Here is a 20,211-nt window from a genome sequence, read left to right on the forward strand (position 1 = left end):
GATCTAGTTCCTACCACTAACTATATATTTAAACATGGTTAAGGCATCAGTTCGTAGTAGGGGGGTGGATGTTATCTAAGGCTTTTTCTGTACTTCTTAATACTTTATTTTTCTTTCCTTCTCCCTTTTTATCTTTTTCTTTTTTACCTTAGCTAGATTCTGCCAAAGTTCACAGAGGTAATCAAACACTTGAGCGTGTATTTCAGGATCCATAATAGCGTTGACATCTCCCAAAATACCTAGCATTCTTCGCCACATTACAGTAGCAACATCAGCATGCCATCCTGTGAGAGTGCCCCCTGCCATCACACTACAGCATTCAGATGGAAATTCACTGATTTCTATAGAAAAAAATAATTCACTGGTGTCAGTAATTTTTCTAGAGAATTGATCACAAAAACACATAGAAGTCAAATTAATAATCTTAAATATCTACAAAAGTGAATAAAAGAAATGTTAAGATGCATCAGTGTTATTTTTTCCTGGTAAGGTCAAAACCTCGGTAGTTCATAATTCCTTATTTTGACAATAGTTACTTATGCAATAGCGCATCTATCTAGATTTACCTAAGGAGAAAATGATGCAGATACCAGATGGAGAAATTTACGTTTGACATAAAGATCATATTTATAAGTACATACTCTCTATTGAACCTAATAGCTACTTCAAGTTCCATCATCAAATTAACAGAAAAATCTCAGGCTGAAGGCAGATCCTGTAGGAAGTCTTCCTAAGCTTATTTCTTTGTTAATTAAACCTTCCGAAGAAATATATTTCTGTATTTCACAATTAAGTCAGGCCTAGCATTAAAAGGGATATGACAATGGCATGAAAAAAATAATTTAAATATAATCTAAAATTTCCATAATTACATTTATTTTGTTTATTAATATTGGCATGATTATATATAAGACATATAGGTAACCTAGGGTCTTAGTCTCATTTCTGTCACTAATTATGTGATATTGTACAAATTATTTAATAACCTCCCTGAAGCTACAGCTCCTCATCTGTAAAATAGATGGTTTAGGTAGGTATCATTATAGATCTCCTCCAGCTTAAAAAAAAAAAAAAGCCATCATTCTATGCAATGTATGTAACGGAAAAGGCAAAATCATTAGAAAGTCAGTAAAGACTTTTTCCTGCTTGATAATATGTCAGTGTACTGATAATTTACAAAGTCATACACAGTATATGTACATCCTTTACTCTTAATGTTTAACTTTTTTCTCCGCATGTAAAGTGTACAATAACTGAGTATATTATTAAAAAGTTACTGGACAGTCTTTCACAATAATAAAAACAGGTTTCTGGTGTAAATTCACTAAAATAAAATTTTAAAAAAACACTACAGGGTTAACCATCACTGTTACCATCTCCCTATTCTACAGAACCTTCATAATATAGTGATAATGCAACTGACTGGTAACTATGAAGGATATTATTGGAACAACTGAGGATAACTGACTACAGACTAAAATTGCAATGATGTATCAATGTTAAATATCCTGAACGTGGCCCTTATATTATGGTTATGCAGGAAATGTACACTTATTCTTAGGACATACTTGCTGAAGTGTTTAAGTGTAAAGGGTCTGATACTTGCAATTCACTCTTAAATGGCTCAGAAAAAAAAAAAAGGGTGGGTACGGTGGGGTTGTTGTAATGCGTGTGTGTGTGTGTGTGTGTGTGTGTGTGTGTGTGTATAGGTAGAGAGAAAGATCAAGTGGTAAAATATTAACAACTGGTGAATTTATCTGAAGGATTTATGGGTATTCATTTTACTAGTCTTGCAACTTTTCCATGAGTTTGAAATTTTTTCCAAATGTTGGGGAAGAAGCTGAAAATAAAAACCAAAAAACCAAAAAACTGCAGGCCAAGAGGGGGAAAGAAAAGGTCAGAAATAATCTACAAACCAGAAAATTAGGGCTGTGTAATTGCAAGGTAATTGCATATTAAGAGAATGAGTACCTTAAAAGGGGGGGGCGGGGGGGCAGAAGTCACATGGTTTTAAATTTCTTCCTTTGGCCAGAGAGTAAATGTGCTGCATTACCAATGAAAACTAGTATTTTATATTATTCATTATAAATATCTTATCAACTGTGTCCTTGACCAAATTTTCTGGCATATTTGCAAAATGACTTTTTATCCTGATGCTTATTACATGATGTAGGACTTAACAAAAATAACTTTTTATTAACTTGCAGTTTCTAAGGTTTCCTAGTCACTTTTAAACATTTACTTAAATATAAAAATACTTCATTTGGACTGCCTACTTTGTTCAGCAGGTTCTTCAGATAAAATATTAAGAATAATGATGCCAAATTATGTATTTCATGCTTTAGGAAATGGTAACGTAAATGATAATATAACATACAAAAATAACGTAACCACTAATACCAGGACTATAATCAACTATAATAAAATATCAAATAACAAAAATCAGAATGCAAATATCCTTCTTTAAGGGCAAGAAAAAAAATGTTATACTAATTAATTTCCCAAAGACAGAAAAGTCCAAAAGGCTTATAATAATATTTACATAACATATATAAAATAATCAAATTTAAGATGCCTTATTTAAGATCTCCTGACACTAATGCCCTGAAAGGAAAGAATGGCAAAGATCTAATTTCCAAATATTGCCTAGGTCATCTGGCGTCTGTAGAACAGAGTGGTGGAGCTTCTCATCGAGCTGTAGATCCTTCTGTTCCATGTGATCTATATTCAGTGTGGAAGGAGAAGGTGTCTGTGACCTGGATCCCAGAGCTGAATGGACTGGAGAGGCACTTTCTGAACCTGTAAATATAATTTCATAAATTTACCACAAAGAATATATTCAATACCCTCTACCTAAGATGTAATGTTTAAAAGCCCAATAAAACACAAATTGAAAACGTCAAAAGATAAATCAGGTTATAAACTGGCCAAAGAGGTCAATAAAATCATAATACTGTACAAGATTTCATATCTAGCAGTCTCATTCCATGTCTACTATGGGACTAGTGTGGAATGAGAACTGGACATACCAATTAATAGGGGCCATCAGTGAGAGCAAGAATGCCTACTTCCATTCCTGGTCCAGCTACGGAAACTCTGGTACCCACGGCTACTTTATTTCACTTACTTCAGGCTTGAGGCAATTCAGGAGAAGAGAAACTTGCCCATTGCTATATGCCACTAACATTGCTAGCCTTGACATCTTTCATTTAAAAGCATATTTTTGAGAGACAGCTATGGTTTTGCATATATTAGCATTTAATTCCTTTTTTATTGCTGAGTACTATTTCAATGAATACTGGATGGATGAATACATTACAATTTGATTATTCATTCACTGGTTAATGGGTATTTGGACTATTTTCAATTTAGCTACTGTGAATAATGCGTTTATGAACTTTCACATACAAATGTCTGAAATAAATACCTAGGAATGGTCATATGGTAAATGTATGTTTAATTTTAAAAGATATTGCCGTATTTTTGCAGAGTGGCCCTACCATTTTGCATTCCCATTATAATAATGTAATGTATGATATTTCCAGTTGCTCCACACTCTCTTCAACACTGGTATTGTGTTTTTAACTTGAGCTGATTTATTATGTGTATAGGGGTACCTCATGGATTATTTATATTCCCTCATTACTAGTAATGTTGAGTATCTTTTCATCCAAATTTTCATCTAAATTTATGTTTAAGGACAACTACAGTAAAAGATGTTTATTGTAAAATAAGAATTCTTCTTTGAGTAGTAATTTAAATTCTGTAACGATCAGACTGTGGATCCAACCAAACTGGCTCCTATCTTCCACTCAGCCCTCATTCTGCAATGCGCAGGCTAAAGTTCTTACTTATCCTCTGGTAGAAAAGATGTGGAAAAGAAGAATGTGAAAACATAGGATGGGTTCCTGCCTGTTGAGTATTTCACTGGCCAAATTTCATCAGTTTGATTTGGCTGAAGAAATGTGCCTAATTCAGACATGCAGACATCACTGCTCCAGTCTTTCAAGTTCCAGCCAACCACAGGATGCAAAAACCACCCTACTGATATTTTATCCACCATCCATCAAAGGGGCGTCAAACTGCAGTAGGAACCAGAGTGAATCTGGATGATACAGTGCAACTCTTGAAGTATGGGCCACAGGCTGCTCAGGCTCCCTCTGGTCACTGCACTGCTCTTGGAATAATGTGACCCTGCCTTTCATGACTCAATTTCTTGGGCCCCACTTGTCATATTATTTATTGTCAGGTTTGACCACACACAAAAAGTTGCTGAAAAGCATAATTTACTATATTAATTTACTATATAAATACAGAATATTAGTATACTGACAAACAGACCTTATTTTAGGCAGTGTGCTTTATGTTTTCAATAATAAATAGTTTACCAAAGAAATCTACAAAAATCTAGGCTAACTCTGAAAATCAATGAAAAAGGTAAAGTGCAGTACCTCAACTTTTTTTGGTTATTTATTTAAAAATTGCTGCAGGAAATACTCTGGTGCAAACATACACAAAAATTTTGCGTACGGTATTAGGAGTTCATAGAGTTCCCTGAAGCTTATCCATGTGGACTCCAGGTCAAAAAACTCTTATGTTAAAGTTTTTTTCCCTCCATTGTTACATAAAGATGAGTGAAAAAAATAATACTTAAATAGTAATAAATAATACATAAAATCTATCAAATACAAGTCTGAAAAGGTTCTTTGGTGGCTTAAAAAAAATGCATTTAAGGAATACACTCCCTTGAGTAACTTTACCAGTAACCGTTGCAACTTCAGTACAAAAAGCTTGTTGATTAAGACTGCTTGTTTCCGAATCGATGTGAAGTGTGGTTAGACTAGCCACTTCTTGCTCTTCAGCACTCTGATAATGGCCAGAACCTGAATCCACATCAGCAGAGGATGCATTCCCAGTATCAGCTCCAAAGCCAAAATCTATAGGAAGAAGAAATGCTAGTGTACAGAAGTTCCAATTACAAAACAAAAATATTTACAAAAGAGACACAGCTACTTCATCAAAATAATTAAATATGAACATTCCCCCCAAATTTATTCTATTTACATACCACTCAGACAAGGGTAAATAATGTTAACACTTTGAAGTTTATAATTAGAAACAAATTTTTAAAGATCCTCATAGCCTATTATTAACAAAAATAATGATAAAAGGACAGAGACATACAATATATCATCACTATTCTTATCCCTGTTTTCTGATAGCTGGAAATATACTTAACTGCTTTTCAAGTTTTATAATCTCTAGAAGAGAGATATATATAATAAAAATGCCACATACGTGGTAAGAGTCATTTTTCTCTCATATCATATTTCCAGTCCAAGATCAGAGTAGTATATAATCCATGAGGGCAAGAAACATAATTCTCCAATGCATCTCCCAGCTCTTCACAAAGTTGGTTCCCAAGATTTTGACTTTCTTCTTTTAAATTTTGGTACCCTTCACTGACTGCCAAGTGTAATACAGAATTACAGCAGAAAAGCTATGTGGTAGTAATATAGCACCAAATAATATCACTGATGTCATTTTAACATGAAGCAGTTATTCAAGTAAGGTTCTGGGTACCATAGCATTGAACGTAACTACTGAACATGCTGAAGCATTGACCATAACTAGACAGTGGTCCCCAAATACGACTGCATGAAACAGTCCAACTCATAACCATGACTGTCCTTTATTCTAACACCAAGTCCATCTTTTTTCCTGTCTATTTGTCTGGTCTTAAAATATCATTTGTTCTATGAAAGAACAGTGTTTTTTGTTTTTTAAATGCCTTTAGTTGGCAAAATAAAGAGGTCTCAACTTGAAGTGATTCCCTAAAAATTCTTTTGGAGTTTCACTGAAAATGAAATCAAAATATGTATATGGGAACCCCTAAGTAATGTTAGAGAGGAATATGATGGTTACGTAAACTGTCAGTCAGTCTCGAACAGAAAACAAATCAACAAAAAATCGTACTGCTCAAACAGAAAAAAGATACTTGCTGTCAAATTTTCGGCCATCATATTGGAAAGCGCTGAAAGAATCCGAATGACTATCTGAGCTGATAAGATCACTGCTCCCTGCACTGGCAGGAGAAGTCCATTCTGAGGGCACACCTGGGTCATCAATAGGGCGCATTTGGTTCTGCTTGTTTAGAATATCAGGGAGGTCTTTGGGAATTTCGAGGCTACCTGGACTACTTCCTCTTCTTGTCATAGTCTAAAAATTCAAGAAACATTTTACCATTAAAACATTTTTTTTGAATTCTCATTAAGCATGTGAAATATTTAATTTCCAAGACAATCGTCACAATAAATGTTGAAATTTAGGGTATGAAGTAGGAGGTGGGGAAACACTAACTGAAGACTCCGTGTAAATGTATGGAGCTGGGTCCTGAACAACTGTTGGTCTGGCTAAAGCAAAGACCCAAATACCATTTGGTGCTGGGCCTGAGACCCTGAAGCCTCAGAAAGATCCATGGAGTGAATATTAAAATGAGATAGTAGAAAGAGCAAAGTACTCAAATGGAAAAAAAGAGGCAAATGGAAGAGGGAATTCCCTGGCGGTCCAGTGGTTAGGATCCTGCATTTCCACTGCAGGGGGCATGGGTTTGACCCCTGGTAGGGGAACTAAGGGATCCCAAGCTGTGCAGTGCAGCAAAAAAAAAAAAAAAAAAAAAAAAAAAAGGAGAAAAAGAAACAAAGGGAAGAGATGATGGAGGGAGGGAAGAATAACAGCAAGGATGTCATTCTATGATGATTACATATAATGATTCTATAACTTTTTTCCCACTCAAGGAAAAAAACTTTAAAAAAATAAGGAAAATGTAATGGAGCTACAGACTTTCACTAAAGAGACAAGTTGAAATCTAAATGGAATATTGTCCTTTAAAAAAAGCAATTCCACATATATTTATCTTTCCTTAACAATTAAGCATCATTAGGAATAAAACTGCTTCTATTTTCATTTTGCCTTAATTCTAATACTCAAGATAAAGATAACTTTAAAATCTATTCCAAAGTTATCTGTAATGATTAAGTAACCGATGTTAGCATGCTATCAAAATGGTGTGAGTTGTGCCAGAAGACCTCCCTTGTTATCTTTCCTGCTGAGGGCTGGCAACAGGCATCAGAGTACTCTAAGAGCAAAGATGAAAAACAGAGAAAGAACTAAGAAGGTAGTGGCTTATACCACAGGAGCTGAGCAAACAGGTATCCCAAATTTTCACCCTGGTCAAAACTAAAAGCCTGCTTGTTTTAGGTCTTTGAATAAAAAATACTATAAAAATGTAATTTAAAATCTTAATTCAAAAAAGGGTTAAATTTGGGGTGAGGGCTGATTTGAATAAAATTTTCCACATGTATATCATATACATATATATGTGCATATGTATATATCTTTTAGTTTCTGTACCCTCCTCTCTAAAATCAAATAAATAAAATAACACTTACTGAGGCATTACCACTTCGAAGTCGTTCTGCTATAAACTCATCCATCAGATCAGGAACATTAGCATTGCTGCTGCCAATATCACTATTAAGAGGGGGCAGTTTTGTGCTCATGTCCTCTTTATTGACTAAAAATAAATAAATAACTATATATAGTGAAGAAAGACTTAACTACATTTCCTAAATTTAAAACAAAAACAGCCAAAAAATTACCTATGCCATATCAATTATTTGCCAAACATGCATCTACGAATAATTTCTCTCCTTTTAGATTGAATTTTAAGAATTAGTAAATTGATATTTACTTTATTTAACTAAGCAGATGTTAGTCAATCTTCAGTATAACCTTAAACAGCAAGAAAGCTTATAGATAAGCACTAGTTGAAGTTAGGTTAATATTGCCTATAAAGAAACTGGTATATTTTTCTTTCTTCCTGCCTCTGCTTCTATTTGGAGCCTTAATAATTTATAATTCCATTTTCCCTAAAGAATATTTGCAAGAAATATATCCCTTGAATTTAAGTTTAGATAGTAATAAATTAAAATTCTATGATTTTGACATAATGTTGTTTCTATTCACTACAAATCTAATTTTTTGCTTTAAGAAAAAAGAGATTTTCACAAAGATTTTTCTGTTTAAAAAAAAACCCCACAATAGTTATTTTGATTCTTTTATGACTACATTATGATTAACATTAACAAGAAAGTTTTAAACTTGGGAAACGAACTTACAGAAAATGATATTTATTTATTTCACTATTATGCTGTAAAAAAGGTGATTTCTCTGCAACCAAAGGATATCGACACTGTTTATATTCGTAATGAACTACAAAGCATTTCAGGTTAAGAAAATATACTGGTCAGGAAATCACTCTGAAATACCATTATCTTTATACTACTTGGCCAGGCTTTTTTAAGCTGTCAAATACTGCCCTCAAGTGGCATTAATGGCTCAGTGCAAGATGCAGCGTTCTGTTAATCATGCTAACAAAACCATGTTAAACAAATAAAATCAAAACCTACCTTACTGCTGAAAGTTAATTTTCTATAACTGTGAAGTTATTTTAAATTTGAATCAACATAAGAGAAAACAGTTACCATAATCTTGCTTTCTGTAATCTGTCCATAGAGGTTCCATATTTAAATCATGATTGGCTATCATGAAACCTTTATGCACATCTAAAATCTCAGAAAAAAGAAAGTAACGATAAGTGTTTTAAGGATATAACTTGCATTCTATACAAATGAATGCAAAACTAAAAAGCCTACAGCTTGTTTGCAAATGGTGTAAATGAAAAGTAACTGAGTCCACTTTGAGGTTTAAGAAATAATTTCCTCTTCAATGACAGTTAACTAAAAATGTTGGTGTTGGTTGTAGGACCTTGATTTCCATTATGTTATATCATGTCACAGGAATCTACCAAGAAAAAGATAAAATCAAGTAAATCAGCAGTAAAAATAAATGAACCCAATTATATAGAGCTGGGGCCCTTCTAAATGTAAACTATTGGGGGGGGCAGGGGAGAAAGTATTCCAACTCCTCGGTAAACTTAATTTCAAGGTTCATGTAGTACACACTCAGAAAAATATCTGATTTAGATAGCCTTTGGAAGGTCATTAAATTTTCCTGTATGTCCCTCTTTCCTATCTTGTTCAGCAGCAAAGAGGTTTAACTAAATGCTTTATAAGGGAAATTAGTAATTTAAATAAACATTTTATGCTGGGAAAAATACAGCTGGGGAAAGGCGCATGCATAACCAAACAGAGAAAGCAGTGACCATCCCAAAGCTTTTTGATTGCTTATAGCTTGCTTCAGTTGCATTAAGCCAAACTGGTGCTGTCTTTCTCCTTTTGCGCTCTGCACACTGTTAGTGCTCACCTGCAGCTTTCCTTCCAAAATAGCCCATTACATGACTGTACAGATCCCTCAGTGGAGCCTCTGGTGGCATTCTGTTCTGCCTCTGTGGGGAAACATTTGCCTTCGGCTTCGAAAGAGCATGTACAACAGTTTTATAAACGCCACCCAGGGAGCCCTGCTGTAGTCCTGCCTCATGACTTGACGACTTAATAGTACTACGACTACCTCCTAACTGATTACTAGCAATTCCTTCTTTTTGTAATACGGCGGTGGGGATCTCTGTAGATTCCTTAACTGTCTTACTATTTACTGACGCCGTGTCTAGAGGCCTGTACACACCGGGTTTCACTAGCTCGGTGACACTGTTTGAGCTGGCGTGGGGGCTGCTGCTGCTGCTATTGCTGCTGCTACTAAAGCCACTGAGCTTCCGCAGCTTCATCTTCCACGGAGCCTCTTTGTTTTCCAGAGGGTTATAAAACTGAACTGACTCAGTAGATGGTCTAAAAGTAACGTGAACACTATTTCGTTTTTTAGAAGCAATTTTCATGATTTTGGCTCTATGAGTTACTGTTTCAGACAAGCTCCTTTTAGTTGGAGAAAGCTTGCTAGTGCTTGTAACATGAGGCATTCTGTGGTTAACAGGTGCTTTTAGAGTAGTTTTCTTGGCATGCAAAACATGTGGGACAATGATTTTTTCATTAATTTGCATACCCTTAACCTTTTCAGCTAGTGTTATATCTATACAGGCATCTAGTTCTGTGGCTGTTTGTCTATACAGATGTTTCCTCTTTTCTTTATCACAAGGGCTACCTGAACCAGGTTCCGATGACTGTTTATCACTGTTTAGTTGTTTACATTTTTCAGAAGTTTTTGTTCTCATAAAGCTGTCTAACTGGTTGGGTGCACTGTTACTCATGAAGACAGCTGAGTTTGATTCTTTTTGAAACTGTATGTTTTCAGGAGTCCCAACAAAGGAGGTGGTATTTTCTGATTTACTTTCCTGGTCTATGTGTTCTAATTTATCTAAGGATGATCTTTCATCCCTATTTACTGCAATAATCACTTCCTGTGAAGCTACATCTTTACCTAACTCGTTTTTACTATGACTTTCCTGGTTTTCCTTAAAATATTCTTTCAGGGAGGAAAGAAGATCATCATCTCCTTCAAGGTCAATGTACTGGATTTGTTCAAAAGCTGAATCTGCAAGTTCTACTGGATCTATTAAGTGACAAAGATGGTCATATATGCTATCACCAACTTCCAGAGAAGACTCTCTACTGTGAGTATCAGTGATGTGGCTTTCAGTGGATCTAGTTATTGAAGAAGCCTCTGTGGAACTCTGCAAGCTTGGTGCATGACGGGATGAACTGTCAATTACAGGAACTGCACCTTTGGCTCGTTCAACAGTGAATGGTTCCAAGATGTCAGAAGTGCTGCTACTTCGAGGCAATGGCTGCTCCTCACTCAAAGGACCAAAAACTTCATTTCCAGTGTCTTCGCTTTGTGAAAAATGTCTGACTCTAGTTGAACGAGGAAGTATTTGAGCATCATCAATATCTGTAAAAAAGAAAAATTACAGAGTAGGAACTATACGAATATGAAAAATAAGTATTAATTTCAACCATACCCTAAGCATATGCTTAAAAATAAAAATTTTTGAGATTTTTTGTAAGCTCAATGAAAGAAAATCTATTAAAAATACAAATCTGTTTTTAAATAATGATGTGCACAAGCCAATATAGCATGTAATATAAATCAATTAGAAAACTACCAGAATAATTTTAATATGTTAACATGCACAGAAATAGACAGTGAGGTGATGAAACATTTGGAAGTGCAGTTAAAGATAGAGCTGTGCCAATAAATCAAGCAATTCAAACTTGCTATTCAATTTTTTGTACTTATTTAAGTTCCAAGCAGAAAAAGTATATCTTAACACAAAAAAGCTGATCTAAATATCCCATTGCAGAATCTTATAGGGTCTTATAAATTCCTGTTTCCTTCCTTACCAGGCAAGAGGCATCACCTTTTCTTCAAATTTTGCTTATCTATTCGATCACAGATTACACATGGAAATCTCCACCCTCTTCCTAAAGTTATCTTTGTCAGGAAACTATTTATCTGTTCTACTGAGGCATTTTACTTTATTTAATTATAGTATTAAAATCTATTCATCCTATCAAATAAAACTAATACATTGCTAAAAAAAATTGTACTTTTTCATTTCTGACACAAACACTATTAATCTACTAGGAAGAAACATTCTCTGCCTATCACTGGCCCATTCTATTAAATAACCATCAAACCCTAAAAACTGTACCTATGGCTTCTTACATTTCTTTTAAAGAATTACAGATTTTAGAGTCAAAATGGACATCATAGATTATTTAACTCTCTCACCGAGGAAACTGAGGCCCAAAGAGATGAAGCCACTCTCTCAAATTTGAGAAGCAGGTTTAGTGTTCAACGTCATTACATTGTTTTTACTGCCTGAAGTGCTAAGTATATGGTAAATCCTCAAAAATGTTTACGAAATTGAAAATCACAATATGAAATACTATTTAGCTGTAGAGATATATACAAATTAGAAATTTTAGAAGTAAAATACCATGTCTATGAATCTATCATGACATTTAACATTACCTAGAAATAACTAAAAAATTTTTTTCAGAAGCCAGAAAAATATAATGAAAAAAGGACACAGAGTCAAAAAGTCAGATGTTGGGTACTCATTAGGCTTGTAATGCAAAGACTATAAATAACGGAACTATAACTGATCAAAATGAGAAGATTTAGATCCAGAGTAAAACAGTTACTTGTCCAAGATCACAGATATACTTATTGATGGTGTTAGGTCTAAAACTCTGGTTTTCTTACTCCAGACTCTGACACCAGTTTTCTCATTTATAAAATGGGGATAGTAATTAAAAATATTCTCAGGATCCATGCAATGGATGAAAAGAGGCTAGTCCTTCTGCTATTTCACTCATATCCCTTTCTCTGTATGAGGTCCAAAAGGAGGCACCTTATACTAAATTCAGATCAAGAGAAGTTTGTAATATACTAAGACTGCACTATATTCCTGAAGATATACATTTAGACTCCCAATACGGGTCAAATACAAAATATCTCCTAAAGTTGAAACAATTTCTTGTTATCATTAAGTTGAGGAGAATACACTTTAAAAAAAAATGTTGGCTTTCTTCTTCATGCACTCCACTTAGAATTCTTCTAAAGGAAAAAGCAAGCATCTCCTCAGAAACTTTATATTTATGCATTATACTCCATTTATTACTGTAGCAGATAAGTAATGCATATTTGTATATCTTGACAAATGCTAAGTATTTTGGTTTATCTCCCATAATAGGTCTTAAGAACCTCTGCCTAGAGATCATATTCACCATGCACTCCAGTTTCTTTCCACAAAATATTCTAATAGACTCAGCAAAGGATAAAGACTATATAACTTTTCTATAAAAAATATTAAGAATTTTATAGCTGGAATTATTTTATTAGCTGTAAATTCAAAATCAAGATCTTAAAACCTTATTAAAATCTAATATTATGAGACTAACAAATATACGAACTTCAAAAAAATGGAGAATATTAGTTTTAATGTTTAGTTTCCTTTATTTTTATTTATTTATTTATTTTGCCCGTGCTGCATGGCATGCGGGATCTTACCCCAACCAGGGATTGAACCTGTGCCCCCTGTAGTGGAAGTGTGAAGTCTTAACCAGTGGACCACCAGGGAAGTTCCCCTTTATTGATATTCCATAATTTTTCCATTCTAAAGAAACCAGTAAAGATTATTGTGAAGTTCTGTTTTTAGGAATTTCTTCCCAAACCCAGTCCTCACATTGCATGTTAGGAAATTTAACCATTATTTCAGCCTAAGTGTCTTTCCCTAAACTTTAATGTCTAAAAAACTTTCAAGTCTAAGAGGGCAAGAGCTTTGAAAAAAAATAAAATAATATTTTTCTATCAATAATGTACTGTTAGAGAATTTAAAATTAAACAAAAAACTTTTTGAAAGTTTTAAGCTTTAAATACAGTTCTTACACGGGCATATAACAATATTAATTGCATAAAAGAAATCATAGTCAGCACTTGAATTAAGCATGACTGACTCTAACGAGACTTAAATTTAAAGAAATATACCTGAACCTTGTTGAAGATAAAAAGTCTAGGGCTTCCCTGGTGGCGCAGTGGTTGAGAGTCCGCCTGCTGATGCAGGGGACGTGGGTTCGTGTCCCGGTCTGGGAGGATCCCACATGCCGCGGAGCAGCTAGGCCCGTGAGCCATGGCCGCTGAGCCTGCGCGTCCGGAGCCTGTGCTCCGCAATGGGAGAGGCCACAACAGTGAGAGGCCCGCGTACAAAAAAAAAAAAAAAAAAAAAAAAAAAAAGTCTAAATGACAGCTAAATCATATACAGTTGTCCTTCTGTATCTGCTGGGGACTGGTTCCAGGAGCCCCCCATAGACACTAACATCCGCAGATGCTTAAGTTTCTTATATAAAGTGGCCTAGTACAGTGAACACAGTTGGCTCTCCACACCCGCAGGTTTACATGGATTCAACCAACCTTGGATATGAAGGGCCGACTGTACAGTCATTCCTACATGCATTGTTCTAAGCATCTTACATGTATTAACTCATTTAATCCTCACAACAGCCTCATGAAGTAAGTGTTACTATCCCCATTTTATACATGAAGAAACTATTTAATTAACTCACCTAAGGATACACAGCTAGAAGATGGAGAGCTGGGATTTGAAGTAAGGAAAAACTTAGTCCATGGTCTTAATTTCTTGAATAATATATATTACATATTCATGAAATAATTAATTTTTTTTAAGTATTATTAAGAAATTATAAACCAGCACAGTGATTTATCTGTATAAAGATAAGAATCTCAGAAATCAAAACTTAGTCAAATACAAATATTAGTAAATGTTACAGAAGAACACAATGGACAAACTTTGTATTGGATTGCTGAAAATAATGGTAACAACAGGTTATAACAGAAATGGCCTTTGAAACTATTTAATTATGCTGCTTACATTTTACCTTGAACAACGGCAGTGTCTAATTAAATTATTTTAATCTAAAGTATCAGTAACCAGTGATTGAGCAAAACAAGAAAAAAGCTTTTTAACAAACTTAAAAAAAAAAACTTGAACATTGAGAAAATGTTTCCTATAGAGCCTACAAAGTATTAGCAATGTCAAGTTTCATCTCTGGATTTGCTTAACGATGTTTTAGCATTAAAGTGTTGGAAATTATTTCTGGATTAAAAAGTAGTTTTTTCTGAATGTTGTGTTTCAAAGAAAAGTTTTCTTTGCTATTTCAAAAAGATAAGCTGTAAATTAAAGTGTAATATTAGCTTGTAACATGTAAAAAAAATTCACTGAAATTTACCTTTCTTCAGGATTTTGTTTGCTTGAAATAGCTCTTGTCACATAGTAGGGGCTCAATAAATACTGGTAGAAGGAAAGCATGTCTTTTATATTAAAAATTAGTAGCTGCTAATTACTAAAATATCAAGCTAGTTCCTCAGGGGGAAAAAAATCTCTTAATCTGTAATACTAACATACCACTAGAAAATTTAACTAATTTCTAAAACGAGGTATAGAAAAAAGTGCCAAAATCTCTTTTACCAAAGTTAAATTCTATTCCCGGTTAATCACAAACACTAGCTATCAGTAATAATATTTTTACAGCTCCTGAATTCATAAAATCATTTATATTACTTTATATAGAAACTGATGCCATTTAGAAGCTCAAGTTTTTTCTGAATTACCTAAAGGAAATGACAATGTCCTTTATGTAGTTAAAAAAAATTTTTTTTGCCTATTTGGGCTATAATAGCAATGTACCTTCAAGGTAAGTTAAGAACTATAGAATATCTATGTTTTCGGTTCTATTATTAGCAGAGGCTAGTAAAAATTCTACATGTTTTTATGACTAGATGTTCAATTTGTAGATAATTCAAAGCAGTACGCACATCATTGAAATCATATGAAAAGACTGAAAAGCAATAAACCAAGCCCAAATAATTAACTTTAATTTTAGACCACTAAAATTTAAAACACTAAACTATCTTCTACTCTTATCCTTCTAATATTGTTTCCCTGACTCTTAAATTCTGGAAATAGACAAATGACCAATATTTTTTTAATAAGAAAATTATACAGTTTTATTTGTTTGCAAACATGTTATATAATGCTGTGTTTAAGTTAGATTCAAACTTTTCTTGAGATGTACTTTTTAAAAAATTAACACAAATTATTTCAACAACAACAAAAAATCTAATTTAGAATTATGCTAGAATCTGCTGGTTTTCTAGGTGGAAACTCTGTAAAAGGTTACTATCACATATTGATGATGAAAGAAATAAATTCCTTGATTGTGCAAAGAAGAACCTGCTTGTTTGATTAGAGATAGAAAATTCTCCTGATTAGGCAGAACTTAGGAACAGGATGGGGCATGAGACGTAACATCTTTTCTCCTCATACTCAGAAAATAGAAGCAGAGAGATCAAAATATTTTGCTCTACAGTGCTCAATTCAAATATTGAAGTACTGTTAATAACCTTAGCAGTCTACATAATATGGCCTAGACACACTAGAATCTAACAGCATCAAATATGGCAAACAAATTAGCAGTTTTGAGAACTAACTGGAAGAAAGTGGGTCTGTAAACTTTATTTCAGGGTGAGACACCCACAGTACTTGATTAGAAAATAATAAGAAACAGTTACAAAAGTCAGTTGCCCACCATGCCTATGTTCTTTTACATCCCTTCTATCATGAAAGTATTATTTCTGACAGTAAAAGCTAATTTGCTTAAGAATAATTATTGAGATTTCTGACTTCTCTTTATCAGGAAAATAAAGACTGCAAGGCTGGCCTACCATATGTGTAAAACTACAGTCTAGTGTAGAAGACAGGACAGGAAAAATATGCCTGCCCAGACACCAGCACTACCTGCAGAGCTTTAAAAAATAAACTAAGATACTCCTGCAACCCACAGGATATTATATCAAAACCTGAGACAAGAGCCTGGGAAGAAACATGTGTTCAACATCAGATGAGTCTAATGTTAAGAACTAAAGTCACTGACAGAGTCAGTGCCCTTGAAATAGTCCCCAGAACTTAAGAAAAACTCTCCAACGATATTCAGCTATTCAACTAGTTTAGTCTATCTATATATAGCTATACCATATAGCATCACATTCACAACAATGTAGGTTGAATGGTCATCTAACCAAGAATACTAGAGGAGAAAAAAAGGGCTGGATAAAAATAGAGTACATTGGGCTTCCCTGGTGGCGCAGTGGTTGGGAGTCCGCCTGCCGATGCAGGGCACACGGGTTCGTGCCCTGGTCCGGGAGGATCCCGCATGCTGCGGAGCGGCTAGGCCCGTTAGGCCCGTAAGCCATGGCCGCTGAGCCTGTGCGTCTGCAGCCTGTGCTCCACAACGGGAGAGGCCACAACAGTGAGAGGCCCATGTACCGCAAAATAAATAAATAAATAAATAAATAAAATAAAATAGAGTACATTGAAAACTGACAGCCACTTCTTAGAAATCGTAGTATGTTAAAATAAACATACGTAAAAGGAATTAAAAGAAGTGCCTTTTTACCCTGTTAAGTATTCAAGAGTATCAAGTAAATATTTTTCTGGAAAACCCTACTTCTAACCAAAAGCTAGAGTGATTGTCTATGGGTAGTTTCATTGGCTTATTGGTGAAACAGTTATAGAAACCTCAACTCCTGATCTTAGATGATGCATCCAGGAAATACATGAGTTCAATTAAGCCTGCTCACAGCAGGGGGAGAGAGAAAACTATGAAGAACAATTTCTTCTTTTATGTAGTTCACTTTCCTTTTAAATTTTGAATTATATACCTCCTCTTGGTTTGGGAGAAATCTCTGATCTTAGGGATGGTGAAAGGGATTTCACCTGAAATAACATTATTAATAAAAATGCACCTTCCCTCACATAAGCCTATAGTCAATTAGAAAGTAAGAGGGTACAAAGCTAGGTTGTTAAAAAAAAAACCAGCAACCTCACCAAAAGTGTCAATGTCAGGGAAATACTCCTAAGAAGAGTATAGGAAAGCACCCAAGAATGCACCATAACTTTCTTTGAGCTAGCACATTTTGCATAGTAAGCACAGTTGACCCTTGAACAACACGGCTTTGAGCTGTGCAGGTCCTCTTATTTGTGGATTTTTACAAGTAAATATGTAGTACAGCACAACACTACGTGCAGTTGGTTGAATCTGCCCATGTGAAACTACAGAAATGGAGGGCCCACTGTAAAGTTATACATGGATTTTGGACAATGTGAAAGGTCAGCACCCCTAACCCCTGCGTTGTTCAAGGGTCAACTGTATATTCAACACAAATTTGCTTCACTCTAAAAGACAAGGCACTGTATGATCTTAGTCATACAAAAAATTTTTTTAAAAAGAAAAAAACTTATCTATGGTGATACAAATTACAAACTCTATGTGTGTGTGTGTGTGTGTGTGTGTGTGTGTGTGTGTGTGTGTGTGTGTGTGTGTGTGTGACTGACTTCAAAGTGTCACTAGGGAATTTTTGGGGTAATGGAAACATTATATTTTGTCTGGGGTGAAAGATGATGGGGGGTGTACAATTCTCAAAACTCACTGAACTGAACCCAGGAACTATGTATTTTATTATGTTAATTAAGCCTTATTAAAGAGCAGACCATCCCAATACTGGAGATCAAGGACCTGAGGCAGAAGTGCAAAGCTGACCAGGTTTTGAGGCTTCTTAGAAATTGGGGCTTCACAGAATGGTTGCTTTATTTGGTTTAAAAGTGAGTTGAGTTCTTAGAATTCTATATGCTATTATAATCTAATATAAATACAAAGATTTATTCCAAAACAACTTTTAGATTATGTACTTTTCTCAATTACTGATTCCCTTGGCTTAAGTTCCATTACTATAGATGATGAAGAATGCATTATTCAAGATTTACCATATAGTTAGTCAAATAATGACATTATAAATATACATTACCATTTCACTTAACCACCTGAGAAGAAAAAATCAAACATGAACAGAAAAAAACCTGACCATTTACAACCCAAAATATTGGTCATTGGCACAGCACTAAACTTAGCACTTCCAGAATGAACTGCAAGGATAGCATTAGAGTTCAAATAACTCAAAATGTTGATTGATCAACCACTTTCCCAATTTCCCACACCTCCCCCAAAGAAATTAACTTTGAAGAGTTTATTTGATTAAGCAAAATTTGAAAGCAGAAGGATTAAAAAGTGAAAAAGGTGGTGCAGAAATTAGCAGAGGTGGCACTACCTGAAAGCTCATCAGAAAGGGGAGTGAGAACAATATCAGGCAAGAAGGGTTTGGAAGTATGGATCAGAACAGGAGCACTTTTAGCACTGCGTATATAGGCCGATGGCAGAGCACATTCACCAATGGATCGGCTTCTCATGGCTTTAAAAAAGGAAAAGAAAGAAGTGGGGAAGGAAAAAAGAAGTGACTATAATGAAAGGCTTGTGTCACAGAAAAAGCAGCAACAGAGAAAACTAAAAGATACAAAGGAAGGAAATCTTAAATTAAAACATTTCAGCACGGCAAATACTGGCAAGCTGTAAGAAAAGAAATTAGAGAACACATATGACATTTCGAATGTAAATTTTTTGGTGTAAAGCAGGAAAATGTTTTTTTTATTATTAGCAGTTACAATGGTATAGCATTAAAAACAGCAGACACTTTAATTAGCACTATGTTCTCAAAACCAAAGGTCGAAAAGTTCATCGAATGGAAACACTGAAAAGAACCAATATTAACAGTTCCAAGAAATTTTAGGTACCATATTTGGGCATTTCTCTGAGCCACTCTGAGGCAATTCTGAGCCATTCTTCTTAATGAAGCTGAATTCCAAGAACAAATTCTTTCTTTCATACTTTTTCCTAAAAAGTTTCAAAGTCACTCATAGGTCTTTTTTAGAGAATTTTATGTAATTCATAATCTAAAGAATTAAATCTCATGGTTAGTATTTGTTCCTGGTAAAAGAATGCTTGATCAAATCAGTATCTCCTATTTATATTAAAGTTAACAGTATAATTTAAAAATTTTAAGTAAAAACACAGAAAATAGAATTTGCAATCAGCATGAAGAATCGAGTTATTGAGAAAAATGTTTATGCTTATTCAAGTCTTAAGCATATTATGTAAAAATTTAAAAGATTAAATTTTTAAAGATAAAAACTTAAAAAACTGGAATTTAAAAAAAATTGCATTTGTAGTTGTATTTGGTAATTTCTTAAAAGTAACCAGTTCACAAAATTAAAGACAAATTCTGAAACACTTAGAAATAAATAATCAAGTTTATACTTCCCAAATATTTTTTAACTTAACTTTTAGTTTAGAGATTCTTGAATAAATGAAGGTATGTATGAATGGAGAATTTAAAAGAAACAATATTGCATAAGATCCAGTGTAACAGTGATATTGATTAAAAAACACATATATTTGAATGTTACCATCAATTCAAAATCTTAGATTTTTCTGATTATTAGAAACAGCTGGTTCCCCGATACCTAAATCCCTTAGTCTGTCACACAAGGCCTTTGCAATCCAGCTGCAATATCCACGGAAACTTCTCCTCCTTCTGTTTTCCCATGTTGCTGCCACACAGAATTTTATACTGTTTCTTACAGATTTCATGCTCTTTTACAACAACACTGCCCTGTGAGTTCATAATATATTTGGTCTTCTTTTCTTCTTGACACTCATTCATACATAAAATGTCATATCATCTGTGATGTTTTTAAGACACTCCCACATAATTAACTTACTAGCAATACAGCAATTACCAAAACAAACAAGAATTCCTTCTTTT

General features: G+C 34.3%; 1 protein-coding gene across 7 annotated transcripts in view; it reads right to left on the reverse strand.

Moving 5' to 3' along the window:
* The window catches only part of RALGAPA1 (Ral GTPase activating protein catalytic subunit alpha 1), a gene marked incomplete at its 5' end in the record, with an annotated part of 228,244 nt that overhangs the window by 109,370 nt on the left and 98,663 nt on the right, over positions 1–20,211 (reverse strand). For 2 of the 7 annotated variants that reach the window (XM_082620173.1, XM_082620169.1), the window contains 6 exons: positions 148–341; positions 2,647–2,799; positions 4,761–4,937; positions 6,003–6,219; positions 7,452–7,576; positions 10,696–10,863. In XM_082620173.1, coding sequence (XP_082476299.1) covers positions 148–341; positions 2,647–2,799; positions 4,761–4,937; positions 6,003–6,219; positions 7,452–7,576; positions 10,696–10,863 — 1,034 coding nt within the window. Of the gene's footprint in view, positions 1–147; positions 342–2,646; positions 2,800–4,760; positions 4,938–6,002; positions 6,220–7,451; positions 7,577–8,546; positions 8,628–9,327; positions 10,864–18,660; positions 18,802–20,211 lie in introns of all 7 variants that reach the window. The other 5 variants (XM_082620170.1, XM_082620167.1, XM_082620172.1 and 2 more) reach the window with 4 other exon arrangements.

Source organism: Mesoplodon mirus, assembly GCF_964341445.2.
Source record: "Mesoplodon mirus genome assembly, chromosome: 4".
Classification (NCBI taxonomy): Eukaryota; Metazoa; Chordata; class Mammalia; order Artiodactyla; family Ziphiidae; genus Mesoplodon; species Mesoplodon mirus.